General features: G+C 54.4%; 1 protein-coding gene across 1 annotated transcript in view; it reads left to right on the forward strand.

The window, feature by feature from the left end:
* Window positions 1-13,839, forward strand: part of LOC123363301 — a 44,632-nt gene that overhangs the window by 25,846 nt on the left and 4,947 nt on the right. The window contains exons 14-21 of the mRNA XM_045004162.1: window positions 621-1,955; window positions 3,240-3,305; window positions 5,266-5,729; window positions 9,134-9,535; window positions 10,065-10,191; window positions 10,854-10,967; window positions 13,124-13,237; window positions 13,662-13,781. Of these exons, the coding sequence (XP_044860097.1) occupies window positions 621-1,955; window positions 3,240-3,305; window positions 5,266-5,729; window positions 9,134-9,535; window positions 10,065-10,191; window positions 10,854-10,967; window positions 13,124-13,237; window positions 13,662-13,781 (2,742 nt within the window). The remainder of the gene's footprint in view (window positions 1-620; window positions 1,956-3,239; window positions 3,306-5,265; window positions 5,730-9,133; window positions 9,536-10,064; window positions 10,192-10,853; window positions 10,968-13,123; window positions 13,238-13,661; window positions 13,782-13,839) is intronic.

The raw sequence follows: 13,839 nt of genomic DNA on the forward strand, positions 1-13,839 counted from the left end.
CTGGGACAGAAGTTAAATGAGAGTCTCCAGCAAATCTGTTATGCGTATCACACTGAGCAGGTGTGGGTGGGGGGGCGGATAGTTAGCACTTCCACAGCTCTTCTTTTATCCATAGGGACTTGGAAAAGGTGGGAAAACGCCATTATTCCCATTTTACAGACTGGGAGACTGAAGCACAAAAGGGACTTGCCCGAGGACATGCAGAGTCAGTGCTCAGTAGACTGGGGTCTCTGCCAGCTCCGAAATGCCAGCCCTGTGCCTTAGCCTGACCCGTGTGACGTTATTGATCAGTGCTGGGCTCTGGACTGGAGAAGGGGAGAGCTGAAACAGTCACTGTAATATATCAGCTGCCCCTGTGAACCTGGCTGGTTGGGTAATTCAGCACGCGTTGGGGTTCGGGCCAGCAGGTCGTGGCAGCGTTGGGCCAGCTGCCAGCCCAAGCCCCTGGAGTAACTTCATTAGCTGTCAGGAAGTAGGAAGCTCTTGTATTTGCTATGCCCAGCACAGGGGACGTGATCACATGTATTAAGCGAATGCATTCCCAGTGGTTTCTTACAGCCCAGCTAGATGAAATGGGGAAAAATAAAACCAGTGCTGGATTCTGTTCTGTTTTGTTGCAGCAGGTGATGGGCTTGTGATCAAAACGGAGGAGGGGCCTGTCGGGGAAGGCCACAACAGCCCAGAGCCACGTGGAGTGCAATTGGGGACATGCAGAGAGAGCGAGGGGCGGGCTCCCGAGTGGGGAGCACCCTGTGAGAGTCTGCCTGGCCCAGTGATGCATCTGAGGAGCGACCTGGGGCAGCCCAACGAATGCAGTGGGGGCCAGAATGAAATCGCTGAGCCCCAGGGCAGCAGCGCCGTCCCCCGGCTCAGCCAGCCTGCGGAGAGGCCCTTTCATTGCCTGCAGTGTGGCAAGAGCTTCACCCGGAAAGACACCCTGCTGTCCCACCAGCGCACCCACACCGGGGAGCGGCCCTACGCCTGCGCCCAGTGTGGCAAGACCTTTGCACAGCAGTCCAAACTCAGCAGCCACCGCCGCACCCACACGGGCGAGCGCCCCTACGCCTGCACCCAGTGCGCCAAGACCTTTGGCCGCAAGGAGCACTACACCCAGCACCAGAGGACCCACACGGAGGAGCGGCCCTTCATCTGCAGCCAGTGCGGGAAGAGCTTCCGCAGGTACTTCAACCTGACGGTGCACCAGCGCACCCACACCGGGGAGCGCCCCTACCCGTGCGCCCAGTGCGGCCGCCGCTTCAGCCGCAAGGAGCACTTCCTGCTGCACCAGCGCATCCACACCGGGGAGCGCCCCTACCAGTGCAGCCAGTGTAACAAAAGCTTCATCCACCAGTCGCGGCTCAACTACCACGCCCGCATCCACTCGGGGGAGCGGCCCTACGCCTGCGCCCAGTGTGCCAAGCGCTTTGCCGAACCCTCCAAGCTGGCAGTGCATTACCGAGTTCACACGGGCGAGCAGCCCTACTCCTGCCTCCAGTGCGGCAAGAGCTTCGGCTTGAAGAAAAGCCTCGTAGTCCACCAGCGGAGCCATGCCCAGGAGCGGCCCTACCAGTGCTCCGAATGCGGTATCCACTTCATCTGCCAGTCCTACCTCGTCCGGCACCAGCTGGTCCACACCGGGGAGCGCCCCTACAAATGCACCGAGTGCGGCAAAAGCTACAGCCGCAAGGAGCACCTGCAGAACCATCGGCGTATCCACACGGGGGAACGACCCTTCCAGTGCACCGCTTGCGGGAAGAGCTTCATCCAGAAACATCATCTCCTGAAGCACCAGCGCATCCACACTGGGGAGCGCCCCTACCAGTGCGGGGAGTGCGGGAGGAGCTTCCGCTGCAAGGAGTCCCTGAAGGATCACGCCAGGGTTCACGGCACAGAGCTGGGTCACCCGCAGGCTGCGCCCAATCCCAGACAGGTACTGAAGATGGGCACTGTGGGGTGAGAATAAACGCTGGTGCTGATGGCATCCCAGTGAACAGGCATTGAGAACAGCAACACGGGAACGCAACAGGAAACGGACAAACCCCAAGCACCTGTCTGTCCCTACGCACCAGGGGAAATTGCACAGTCCACGAGAACCTGTGTGCACTCCCGCCTGTCACAGCCGTGCGACCTGACAAAGAGCACTAGCCACGTGGGTGTGAGGGAGCGTGGCCACATCTTTAAACCAAAAAGCAAGAGCAATTTACCCGCAGGCTGTTTGTGCAGAGGAAGTATTGGCCAAGGGAATGTGGGCTGCCAGTCTGCTTTTCGATACAGGAAAACAACAACTCTTGCTTTACGTTTATAGTTGCATCCCCAGTATCTGAGTTAGAATTGGGAGCCATAGCGTGAAAGCCACATCCCTAAAGATAACCAGGCGGTGGGGTGAGGGAAACAGCTGTGGGGCATGAGGAAGACACGCTGAAGGGAAGAGAAACTGAGGCACTCACCGAATGAGTGGGGCCAAATGAATCAGTAAATGACGGTGTAAGTTGTATGTTCCAGGCCTGGTGAGCCCATAGTTGCTTGTGAGAGATAAGAAGATGCCAGCAGTCAGAGGTTAGCAAATGGGGGTAACTGGCAAAATGGTGTACTTTGGGGGTTTCCCCTGCAATACAGCCTGAGTGGAGATCTTGGCAGGTAAAAACCCTTTCAAGTTCCCTTTTAAAAAATGTGTCTCTGTAATTTCAAGCCTGGCCATGTGTTCCCTTAATGGGCTGGGAACTCAAACCCTGTTGTTTTTATTTAATAATGTAATACGTTTAAATTGGGAAACACCCCTAATCACAGCCAAAAAATGGCTGCCTGAGCTCCCAGCCTGTCTAAGGAGAAAGCTGTATATAAAACAAGAATAAGGTTTGAAATTTGTATCTACCTTGACACTAGCATGAAAGGCAAAAACAACAGCAAAAAGCCCTATCACTGCAAACTCTGGGATTCTGCTGTTCCTACTGACCTTGTGAGTGCTGGAGAACCTGCTCCGGAGCCAGCACTTCGGGTCATCTATTTGCAGAAACGGCATCGTCCTTTATCTCTGGTTTAAAAAGTGGCATGGTGTTACCATATGGCTTAACGTGTACGGTATGTGTGTGATCTAGAATGGTATAATTACCTCTGTGTATGTGTTAAAAATAGTTTTCTAATAATGTTCTTTCACCTTAATAATAAACATTATTTTTAGCAAAGCGGTTCTGTTCCAGCGTTTGGGTCTTCAGCCTCTAGATGGCGCTGTTGGTGCTTAGGTTCTGTGATGAATATTTTTGCTTTGCTCTGTCTGAGCAGTGAGGGGCCCAAGGCAGCTTTGATAGGTGAGGTCAGAGCACAGGCCTGGGAGCAGGGGATTCCTTTCCTAGTGCGGACTCGTTCCCTCTGTGACCTTGGGTAAATCATTTCTCTCTCGCTCCCTCATTTTAACCACTGGGAAACAGAGAATTAGTTTCTGGCCTGCTGTGACGGTTAGTTTGTCGGGTGCTATACAGCCGTGGTTCTCAACCCCTGGGGGTACCTGAACTCATCTAGAGATTTGCCTGGTTTTACAGCAGGTTACATAAAAAGCACTAGTGAAGTCAGTACAAACTAAAACTTCACACAGACAATGACTTGTTTGTACTGCTCTATATACTAGACACTGAAATATAAGTACAATATTTATATTCCAGCTGATTTATTTTATAATTATATGGTAAAAATAAGAAAGTCAACAATTGTTCAGTAATGTGCTGTGACACGTTTGTGTTTTTATGTCTGATTTCGTAAGCAAGTAGTTTTTAAGTGAGGTGAAACTTGGGGCCCACAAGACAGATCCGACTCCTGAAAGGTTGTCTGGAAAGGTTGAGAGCCACTGCTCTAGAGCAACTGAGTAGTAAAATGATCCATCCCTGGAGGGCTGAGCACCCTGAGGATTTGATTCTGATCTTGTGGGTCTTAGGCCAGTGTAGTTTCACGGATTTTGGTGGCATTACCCCTGACTGACACTGGTGTGAGAGACAGGGATCAGGCCATCAGCTTTTATGTAGCTCTTTGCATATTTAAAGCACTGTACAGACGCTAAGCTAATTCATCCCGGGGCCACTCCTGGAAGGTAGGTGGCTGAGTGTCATTATCCTCATTTTACAGATGGGTGAACTGAAGCATGGGGATGCTGTGACTGGGCTAAGTGAATCAGTGGAAAAGCCAGGATTCCCCCGCCCAACATTTCCATGGAACAGAGACTTCCTTCTGAGGCAGAACTGGCCCTGTCTCACTTTGTCACACCAGTGTGACTCCACTGGGTGAATTACACCAGCATAGCCTGTGAGGGATCAGGTCCGCTAGCTACACACCATTATTCTGCACAGAGTGGGAAACTGAGGCACAGGTAGCTCCTCTGGCTAGGGATTTATACCATCCTCAACCTCAGGAATCCTAGCACCTGCGGTCAGTGATTTGTCTGCTCCTGTTTTCATCAGAAAGCGCCGCTGTGAGAATGGGCAGCATCCCCCTTTCCCCTCCTCCCCCCGGGGATATGGTGGCTTAGGGCTGCACGAGCGAAATAGAAGACGTGACAGAGCAGTGAGTTATTCCCTGATTGCCAGTCATGTCGGTGCTTCAGTCCAGGCTGTTTATAACAGGAGCTGGGGATTGCTAGAATTCCTGGGCACCCCCGTCATGGTCAGACAAGTGTATTGGAATAAATGGTTGGTGCTGGGTCTCCCAGGGTATGTCTACACTGCAATAAAATGGGTTGGCCTGTGTCAGCTGACTCGGGCTTGCGAGGCTATAAAATCGCCACGTTGCCAGCTGGGCTCCAGGATGCGGTGAGGGGCCCAGAGCCCAGTCAGCCGCCATGGGCCAGACCAGGGCATTTTATTGCAGTGCAGATGTACCCTGAGGGTCTGATCCTGCAAAGAGCTGGCTCCCCCAGCTCAGTAGGGATGGCGTGAGCACTGATGGGAGCGGGATCAAAGCTTGGCCCTAAATATCAGTTATTTGTGTATATATTGATTTGCCTTCTCCTGGGTGAGCCTGTTTTCAGGGGCTCCCCGGCCCAGCTTATCTCTGCAGCCCCAGGGGCTAGAAACCCCCCGTTTCTTTTCCAATGAGAACAGCCTGAGGACGGCAGGAGCGGGGGCTTTGAGAGGAGCCCCCCAGCCCGGGGGGGGGGCTAACAGCCGGAGCGCTGCGCAGGGTGACCAGACAGCAAGTGTGAAAACTCAGGCCGGGGATGGAGGGAATAGGAGCCGATATGAGAACAAGCCCCGACTCCAGGGCCTGTCCCGGTAACATCAGGACAGCTGGTCCCCCGGGCTGTGCGCGGGGGCGAGGGGCTCTGCCCCCCGAGAGGAGACGGGGGCGGCGCTGCCGTGACTCTGTCGGGCCCAGGAGAGCGGGGGGCCGAGGGAGCCCCCCCAGGCTGGCGGTCCCGCAGGGCGCTGGCGGGGCCAGGCGAGTCCCTCCCCGCGCGGATAAAGGACAAGCCCCGCTGCCGGGAGGCGGGCTCGGAGCTCGCTGCGCCCGTGCCCGGTAGGCGGCACTGCTCGGGCTCGCCGCCCCTGGCGCGCCGGCCGCCCGCGCTCTTCGCAGGACCAACGAGGCGGCGGCGGGTCCCTCCCTCCCTCCCAGGCTGCACTCGGGCCGCTCCCTCCCCAGCATGGCAGCGGGACCCAGCCCACGCCCCTAGCGAGCCCCGGGCCGGGCCGCTTCCCCCGAGAGCCACCCAGCGCGGGGCCATGGCCGAGTGGGCGCCCGCCCAGGTAAGGCCACGCGGGGCCCGGCCCGGGGCTCGCAGCTGCCGGCAGGACGGGCTGGCCCCGGGGTCGCCCCCCCAGCATTGCCCGGGAGAGCGACCCCTCCCGGCCCGTCCCGGCCCCCCCGCTTCCCGCAGCGCCTCGGGGGGCAGGACAGCAGCGGGGGGGGCTCGGCTTTGGAGGGGCCCTGCCCTGCTCCTTGCCCACGCGGAACAGCGGCCGCGAGGGGCTGGCTCGACCCTGCCGGGATTTGAACCTTGGGATCCAGGGTCGCTGGGGACTCCTGGGCCGGGCGGGGCCGCAGCTCAGGCCTGGGAAAGGGCCACGGGGGCAGGAAAGTGGTTTTCAGCTGAGCCGGGGAATCATCAGCGCTACAGACTCGTGCCCAGGTGGCTCGTTCCCTGAAGCACGAGTCCTGCTACATTTCCAGCCTTCTCGGGAGGCTTTTATGATTCATGGGAATGTCCAGTCCTTTGTTCGTCCTCATGGAGCTCTTGGCTTCACACGCATGTTGTGGCAGGGAGTTCCACCGGCTTACGCAATTTTGCTCGCTTAAAATAATTCACTTTTCACTTGAATTGACTGTCCCCGTGTTCTTGTGCTCTGAGAGAGGGTGAATAGGGTTCCGGAGTGACTGTCTTGAGACCATTCGCTAGTCCGTAGACCTGTATCGTCTCCCGCTTTGTCTATAACAAGCAGCCCCAAGCGTTTCAATCTCTTCCCATAAGGAAGTCTCTTTCAGGCCTCTAATCGTTTGTTGTCCATCTCTAATCCCCTTCTGCTCTGCTTATTTGCACTGAGAAAGTGACCAGGACCAACCCCAGGAGTCCAGCTGCGGGGGTCCCATTGACTAGTATGATGGTGTGTAAACTAGAGCTGGCGGAAAACACAAATTCAATTTCGCAAAACAAAAAAATTGCGCTTTCAGAATTTATTTTCATTCTGCATCAGAAGGAAACCGGGACCTTTCGAAATGTTCTATGAAAAAACATGAATGAGAGATTCCCTCTAGAATAGCCAATAGCCCCGTGTTGGGATGTCAGAGACCCCCGTTCAAATCCCTGTTCTAACCATTGGGGTGAGATGCTCTCTGGTTTTGACCAGAAATTCCATCCTAGACCCGGAAAGCCTCTGGACAAAAGTTTCCTCAAAACAGATCCATTTCTGTGAAAAATTTCAGGTTAGACAAATCAGCATTTTCCAGCGGAAGGAAAATGTTTGTTGATAAATTCCCAGCCCACTAGAACAACAACCTGCTCAGTATTGTTTTGTGTCCTGCTCCTCATGCATCTGACATCTTGCTTGCTTTTTCTGACCACAGCTACATGTTGTTTTGCTAGACTGAACTTTGAATTTCACACAGCGTGCTCGGGAAGCTCAAAATACATCCTCCAGCGTGGGTTATGTTGCGTTTTTCAGCAAGGAATATTGTCTGCCCTTGTGCTGCCCATCCGCCTAGCCTGGAAAGGTCCCTCTTGAGTCTTCTATAGTCCTGACTAACCTGAATTTCTTTTGCCATCATCAGACCTTTGCCCCCTTCTTCCCAGTTAGTAAATATCTTAGTCACTGATCCTAGTGCAGATCCTTGGGGCACCTCACTCTTCACCATTTGCCATGATGGAAAATTAGCCATTCATGCCTAGTCAGGGCCGCCCAGAGAGGGGGCAAGTGGGGCAATTTGCCCCAGGCCCCGCAGGGGCCCCGTGAACCCTGGCCCGGCGGCTGTCGGGGTCTTCGGCGGCATTTCGACAGCGAAGGGCCCTTCAGTTGCTCCGGGTCTTCGGCAGCATTGCGGCGGTGGGTGGCCCTTCAGTCACTCCGGGTCTTTGGCGGCATTTTGGCGGCGGGGGGCCCTTCAGTGCTGCCAAAGACGTGGAGCGACTGAAGAGCCCCCCGCCATCGAAATGCCCCATGAGCCCTGGCCCGGCAGCAGTCCGGGTCTTCAGCGGCATTTCGGCAGCGGGGGGGGCCTTCAGTTGCTCCAGGTCTTAGGCGGCATTTCGGCAGCGGGGGGCCTTTCAGTCGCTCCGGGATTTTGGCGGTGGGGGGCCTTTCAGTCGCTCCGGGTCTTCGGCAGCATTTCGGCAGCGGGGGGCCGTTCAGTCGCTCCGGGATTTTGGCGGTGGGGGGCCTTTCAGTCGCTCCGGGTCTTCGGCAGCATTTTGGCAGCGGGGGGCCCTTCAGTCGCTCCAGGTCTTAGGCGGCATTTCGGCAGCGGGGGGCCTTTCAGTTGCTCCGGGATTTTGGCGGTGGGGGGCCCTTCAGTCGCTCTGGGTCTTCGGCAGCATTGCGGCGGTGGGGGGCCCTTCAGTGTGCCAAAGACCCGGAGCGACTGAAGGGCCTCCCACCCCCAAAATGCCGCCGAAGACCCGGACTGCCGCTGGGTGAGTACAAGTGCCACGGCTCCCCTGCTTTGCCCGAGCCCCCTGAATCCTCTGGGCGGCCCCGCTCCTAGTGGCGGTGAAAGGTCAGCCCAAAGCCAGTTAGAGTCCCCAGACTATGGCTTCTACTTTCCTGCTAAACTCTTTGGATCTGTGTTGCCCTCATCCTCCCAACCTGCGCCCTCCTCATTTGATTCGTCGTCTGTTGTGTCCTGTCTCTGCCCTGTAGATTGTGAGCTCACTGGAGCAAAGTCTCTCATTTTTCTGTGCAGCTTCTACCACTGCAGAACCTTGATCCGCGGTTTGGCTTCCTAACTCCCACTGGGATAACAATGACTGGAAAGACTCCCATTGGTTTCAGTGGGCTTTGGATCAGGTCCTAACTGGTGTTACTGGGAGCCAATGGCTATTCCAGCTGCCCCACTGGTGAGCATGGTGTAAATCCCTAGCTAGGCTCCACTGAAATAACTGAGCACAGGACAGGGACAATGTAACATCAGGGAGGTGTTTGTCTGGATGTCTCTCAAGTGCTGCCTGCTTTGTTTGTTGTGCCTGAAGCTAATTTCTGTTGTCTCCCCTGCACATGCTCCCTTGGCCTGTCGCGCTCTCTTCTCCCCAGGCTGGCCTGGCCTGGCCTGGCTGGACATTCCTCTGCAGGGTAGAACGGTGTTGTGGGAGGAGGAATTAGCTACAATAAGAACTGACCTAATTTGCCTCTTTTCCTTGTGGCCTGTGGATTTTTGCCAGTCTCTGCACTTTCTTTCCAGTTGGGGTTGGAAGCCCAAGCAGTGAAGTACAGGGAGGGGGGAAGGGTGGCCTTGCATTTCTAGATTGGCTGGAAACAGGATGCGCTGGCATTCACAGCCGAGAGCTTGAGTTCCTTATTGATCCAGGCCAATTCCCAGCCAGTGAGGTTCAGACAAACATTGGGGTGTTTGGATCCTGAGCCGCCTCCTCCCTGTCCCTTTAGCGTTTTGCCACTGAATAAACACGACTTCAGCCGCTGTCGCTCTCTCTCCCTGCAAACAGATTCAGGAATGGAACGTCGAGGCGCAACATCTGCTGCCTTTGCAGCCGCCGCTGGTCCCCGAGCGCGCTCACATGAGAGAAGCACAGCTGCACACGGCAGAGGCCTCGCTCTGGACTGTGGTGGCTACAGTGCAGGCCATGGAGCGGAAGATCGATCTGCTGGCCACGCGCCTGCTGAGCCTGGAGGGGAGATCTGGGACGGCCGAGAAGAAATTAATAGACTGTGAAAAAACAGCAATGGAGTTCAATAACCAGCTGGAGAGTAAGTGGGCCGTGCTGGGAACTCTGATCCAGGAGTACGGGCTGCTGCAGAGGAGGCTGGAGAACGTGGAGAACCTGCTGAAGAACAGGAACTTCTGGGTCCTGAGACTACCCCCAGGCACTAAAGGGGAGGTCCCCAAGGTAACGATATCCCAGCTAGTGCTGAGAAGCATGTGCTGAAATGTTCTGTACTATCCCCAGGATGTGTAGGTCCTTGTGTTTACTGCTATGGAATGGCTTGGAATGAGGAGGAGTGGGAATGCTGCCCAATACGGTGGGTCAGTGGAAGTCCCCTTTCTTTCCTGTGAATCTTTGCATGAAATGGACGTTGGGGGAAGGTGTTGGGTGGGTGGCACTGGAGACCGAAGTCTTCCCGAGTTTCCCTCCATTGCCTCACTGCAACCCTCTCCTGGAAGAACCATTGACCTAGGGCAGTTCAGTCTCCATGGCCCATTCGGTCTTTGGCCTGTTTGCTGAGACTGCCAACAAAGGTGTCAGTTGGCACCAAAAGGGATGCTGACTTGGGCTGTGTGGACACTGTTCCCTGGGTGTTGGACTGAGACTGCCAGCTTACACAGGTAGATTTTTAGGGCCTGTTGCGATTGTCTGGTGTGAACTCCTGCCTAACGCAGGCCAGTGCTACTGACCTCCCACACGCTTGTGATTGCAGATGCCGGTGACGTTCGTCGACGTGGCTGTCTATTTCTCCGCGGAGGAGTGGAAGAATTTGGAAGACTGGCAGAAGGAGCTGTACAATAACCTGGTGAAGGAGAACTATGAATCCTTGAGCTCGCTGGGTAAACATGCGTTTTCACTTGCTTACCGGATGGTGTGTGTGACATCTGTGCAGCCCCAGCCCCCGCTCCAGGCAGAACCCCAGGCCTTTTCATTTCAGCTGGAGCAGTGGCTATACCCTCCCGAAGGCTAGAAATTAGACCTCAGATCCACACGTCCTCCCATTTAATGGGAGAGACTCGCCTACCCTGTCGTGGGTCCAACCTGTCCGTCTCCAGGGTTTGTTATATCTGGAGTCGCGCTTGCTGACATCAGGGCTAAAATTGGCCCAGTGCTGATCTTTACTTGTGCACGTTCAGCATGGCCCTGATGAAAAATCTGCTTCATTAATGCGGAGCCAGGTGAGTAAATGGTACAGGTGGGTGTTGCTTGCCCTGCCTTGGACTGGTTTAAGCTTCTGTAGTTTTATGAATATGTGAGCGACTTATCGTTTGTACTTTGTGAGCTTCTCTCTATGTGGAGATCTCTGAATTTAGAGCACAGCTTACCTTCCGCTGAATGCTTTCCTGGCCCACAGGCTCTTTGCCAATAGCTTTTGCTGCAAAGTTCCCCCCGTCCCCTCCAGTGATGAAAGGGGGTTGGTTTGAAATAAATGAAAAGTCTCTAACAATCGCACGCTGTAAAATGAACCACTGGGTTCCCCCGATATCTTTTCTGTGGACAGACCGTACCCGTTCCAAAGCAGACCCCGAGGCCCGGACAGAACGAAGGGAAGAGGCATGTGTCCAAGATCAGCAGGACTTAAAGGAGAGAGAAATCCCTCCAGAGCCCTGCACAGGTGAGGAATGAGATTCGAGCAAATCAGGGGCAGGGAGTGGAATGCGAATTGCAGCTGATGTGGCCGTATCCCGGTCATGGTATCGCTCAGGGTTTTCCTCCAGTCCTGACCGTCCACTTCGGCTCTGTTTGGTCTTTTAACCATTCAGGACATCTGGCCGTTGGTGAACCCTTTTACTTGGCTACACTCCTCTGCCTCTCACTGCTCGCTCCTTATCTCTGGTGATGGCTGTACCTCGGGCGCTAGAGCACTTCTCTTGAGGCTTAACTCCTGCTCTGCTTCGCCAGGGGATGTTGTGAAGGCAAAACTGGGTTCAAAAAAGAACTGGATACACTCATGGAAGTCTGGCAATGGCCATTAGCCAGGAGGGTCCTATGATCTGGGTGTCCCTAAACGTCTGGCTGTCAGAAGTTGAGAGTGGGAGTCAGGTGGATCATTCCTTGATTGCCTTGTTTTGTTCACTGCTCCTGAAGCTCCGGTACTGGCCACGGTTGGAGGCAGGACGCTGGGCTAGATGGACCATTGGTCTGACCCAATACATCAGCTCTTACGTAACGGGAAAGCAGTACATTCTAGCTGGTGCGCATTGAGGCTCGGCGTGAGGACTCCTGGGTTCTGCTCCTAATTTTGCCACTGACTTGCTGTGGGATATTGGGCAAGTCACTTAGGCTCATATTTTCAAAAGTGGCCTGATTTTGGGGGTCCCCATTTTTTAGTGCCCAGCTTGAGACCCCTCATACCTGGTTTTCAGAGATGCCGATCACCTGGAGCTCCCATTGACTTCAGATTAATGGATGCTCAGCGCCTGGATAATTAATTACTTTAAAGTTAGGCCCCTATTGGAAAGTATAGGCGTAGCTGCTCTGTGCCTCAGTTTCCCCACCTGTGGAAGTGATCAGTGCTTAATACTGAACTACCTCACAGGGAGATTTTGGAGCTTAATGAATTAATATTTCTAAAGCACCTCAGCAGGTCCCGTGTTCCAAATAGCTAATGTGAAACAGAACCCAGGAGCAGACTGGAACTGCGGAAGGTCTCACTCTCTGTTGTTACATATATTTACATAAGAACGACCAGACTGCGTCAGACCAATGGTCCATGCAGCCCATTCTCCTGACTCTGACAGTGGCCAGTGCCAGGTGCCTCAGAGGGAAGGAACAAAGCCGGCAATCATCAAGTGATCCATCCTTTGTCGTCCAGTCCCAGCTTCTGGCAGTCAGAGGCGTAGGGACACCCAGAGCGTGGGGCTGTGCCCCCGATCATCTTGTAATCGCCATTGACAGACCTATCCTCAATCAGCGTATCTCATTCTTTTTTTAACCCAGTTACACTTTTTCCCTTCCCAACATCCCCTGGCAATGCGCTCCACGGGCTGACTGTGCGTGGTGGGAAGGAGTACGGCCTTTCGTTTGTCTTCAGCCTGCTGCCTGTTCATGTATCGGGTGACCCCTAGTTCTTGTGTTATGTGAAGGGGTAAATAACACGTCCCTGTTCGCGTTCTCCACACCAGCCATCGATGTTCTAGATGTCTGTCATAGCCTCCCTTAGTCGTCTCTTCTCTAAGCTGAACAGTCCCAGGCTTTTTAGTCTCTCCTATGGAAGCTGTTCCACACCCCTAATAATGTTTGTTGCCCTTTTCTGTCCTTTTTCCAATTCTCATATTCCTTTTTTGAGGTGGGGCGACCAGAACTGCACCCTGTATTCAGTTCATAGTTGGTCACTTTTTTTGAGGCCTCCTGGAGAAAGGGGACTTGTAGGGCACGTCTACATTGCAATAAAACACCGTCAGCTGGCCTGGGCTGCAGGGCTATAAACCTGTAGTGTAGACCTCTGGGACCGTGGGAGGGAGAGGATCCCGGAGCCTAGGCCAGGTCAGCTGACGTGGGCCAGCTGCGTGTGTGTTACTGCAGAGTAGACATACTCTTAGGAAGGGATTCACCCCGGACTGTAATGTTCCCGCTGATGGCACTTCCACGCCTAGCAAGATGATGTGCTGTGTACCGTATTCACCCCTCGGCCAGGAGCCTGGCTAACACACGCGTGTCTATTCAGAACGTGCCCCCTCCGGCGTGCGGAAACGGCATTGCTTTGAGATGGGTGTGAACGATTCAGTGGCTGATACGCGAACAGCCTCTAACTCTCTATCCCTCGAACAGAATCCCTGATGTCAACGCCTGACATCCTGTCCCGGATCAAACAAGAGGAGGGGCCTTTTGTCGGGGAGCAGCAGTTCTCGGAGGAGAGAGGAATCCCCACGGACCCCTGCGCAGGTGACTCATCGATTCAAACAACTTGCAAATACTGAGTGCGGCAAAGAGCAGGAAATTGGGCGTAGCTTCCTCTCAGAAGTCTGCTAGCTCTGTAGCTTTGCTCTTCCATTTCATGGGTCTTGTCCTGACACTGACTTGTTGTACGACCTTGGGCAAGTCACTTGAGGCCCAAATTTAGCAACCTCTGACTTTTTTGGAGGGGAAGGGTGAGGAGGCCTCCATTTCCTCCTATTGCCAGCTTCTTCTGATTCTAATCCCTCCTTTTGGTGAGCAGTGTGACCTCCAGGGCACCTACAGACCTGAATTGCCTTGTGCACCTGTTTGCATCCCTTCTGGCTCCCCCCAACGCAGAGCTGCCCATCAGTTTGAGAGCAGAGTGTTCCGTGGGTATTAGAACATAATGTGTTTCCACTTTCTCCCTCAGGAGCAGATGCTCTGATTTCTGCCCATGACTTTTTATCCTGGATTAAACAAGAGGAGGAGCCCTGTGTCCGGGATTCGTGGGAGCTGGCTGAAAGAGAAATCCTCACTGGCCCTGGCCCAGGTGAGCAATGGCTTAAAAGAAGCCAGAACCAGTGAGTAAAGCGCAAAAGTCAGCAGTC

Source organism: Mauremys mutica, chromosome 2, assembly GCF_020497125.1.
Source record: "Mauremys mutica isolate MM-2020 ecotype Southern chromosome 2, ASM2049712v1, whole genome shotgun sequence".
NCBI classification, from domain to species: Eukaryota; Metazoa; Chordata; order Testudines; family Geoemydidae; genus Mauremys; species Mauremys mutica.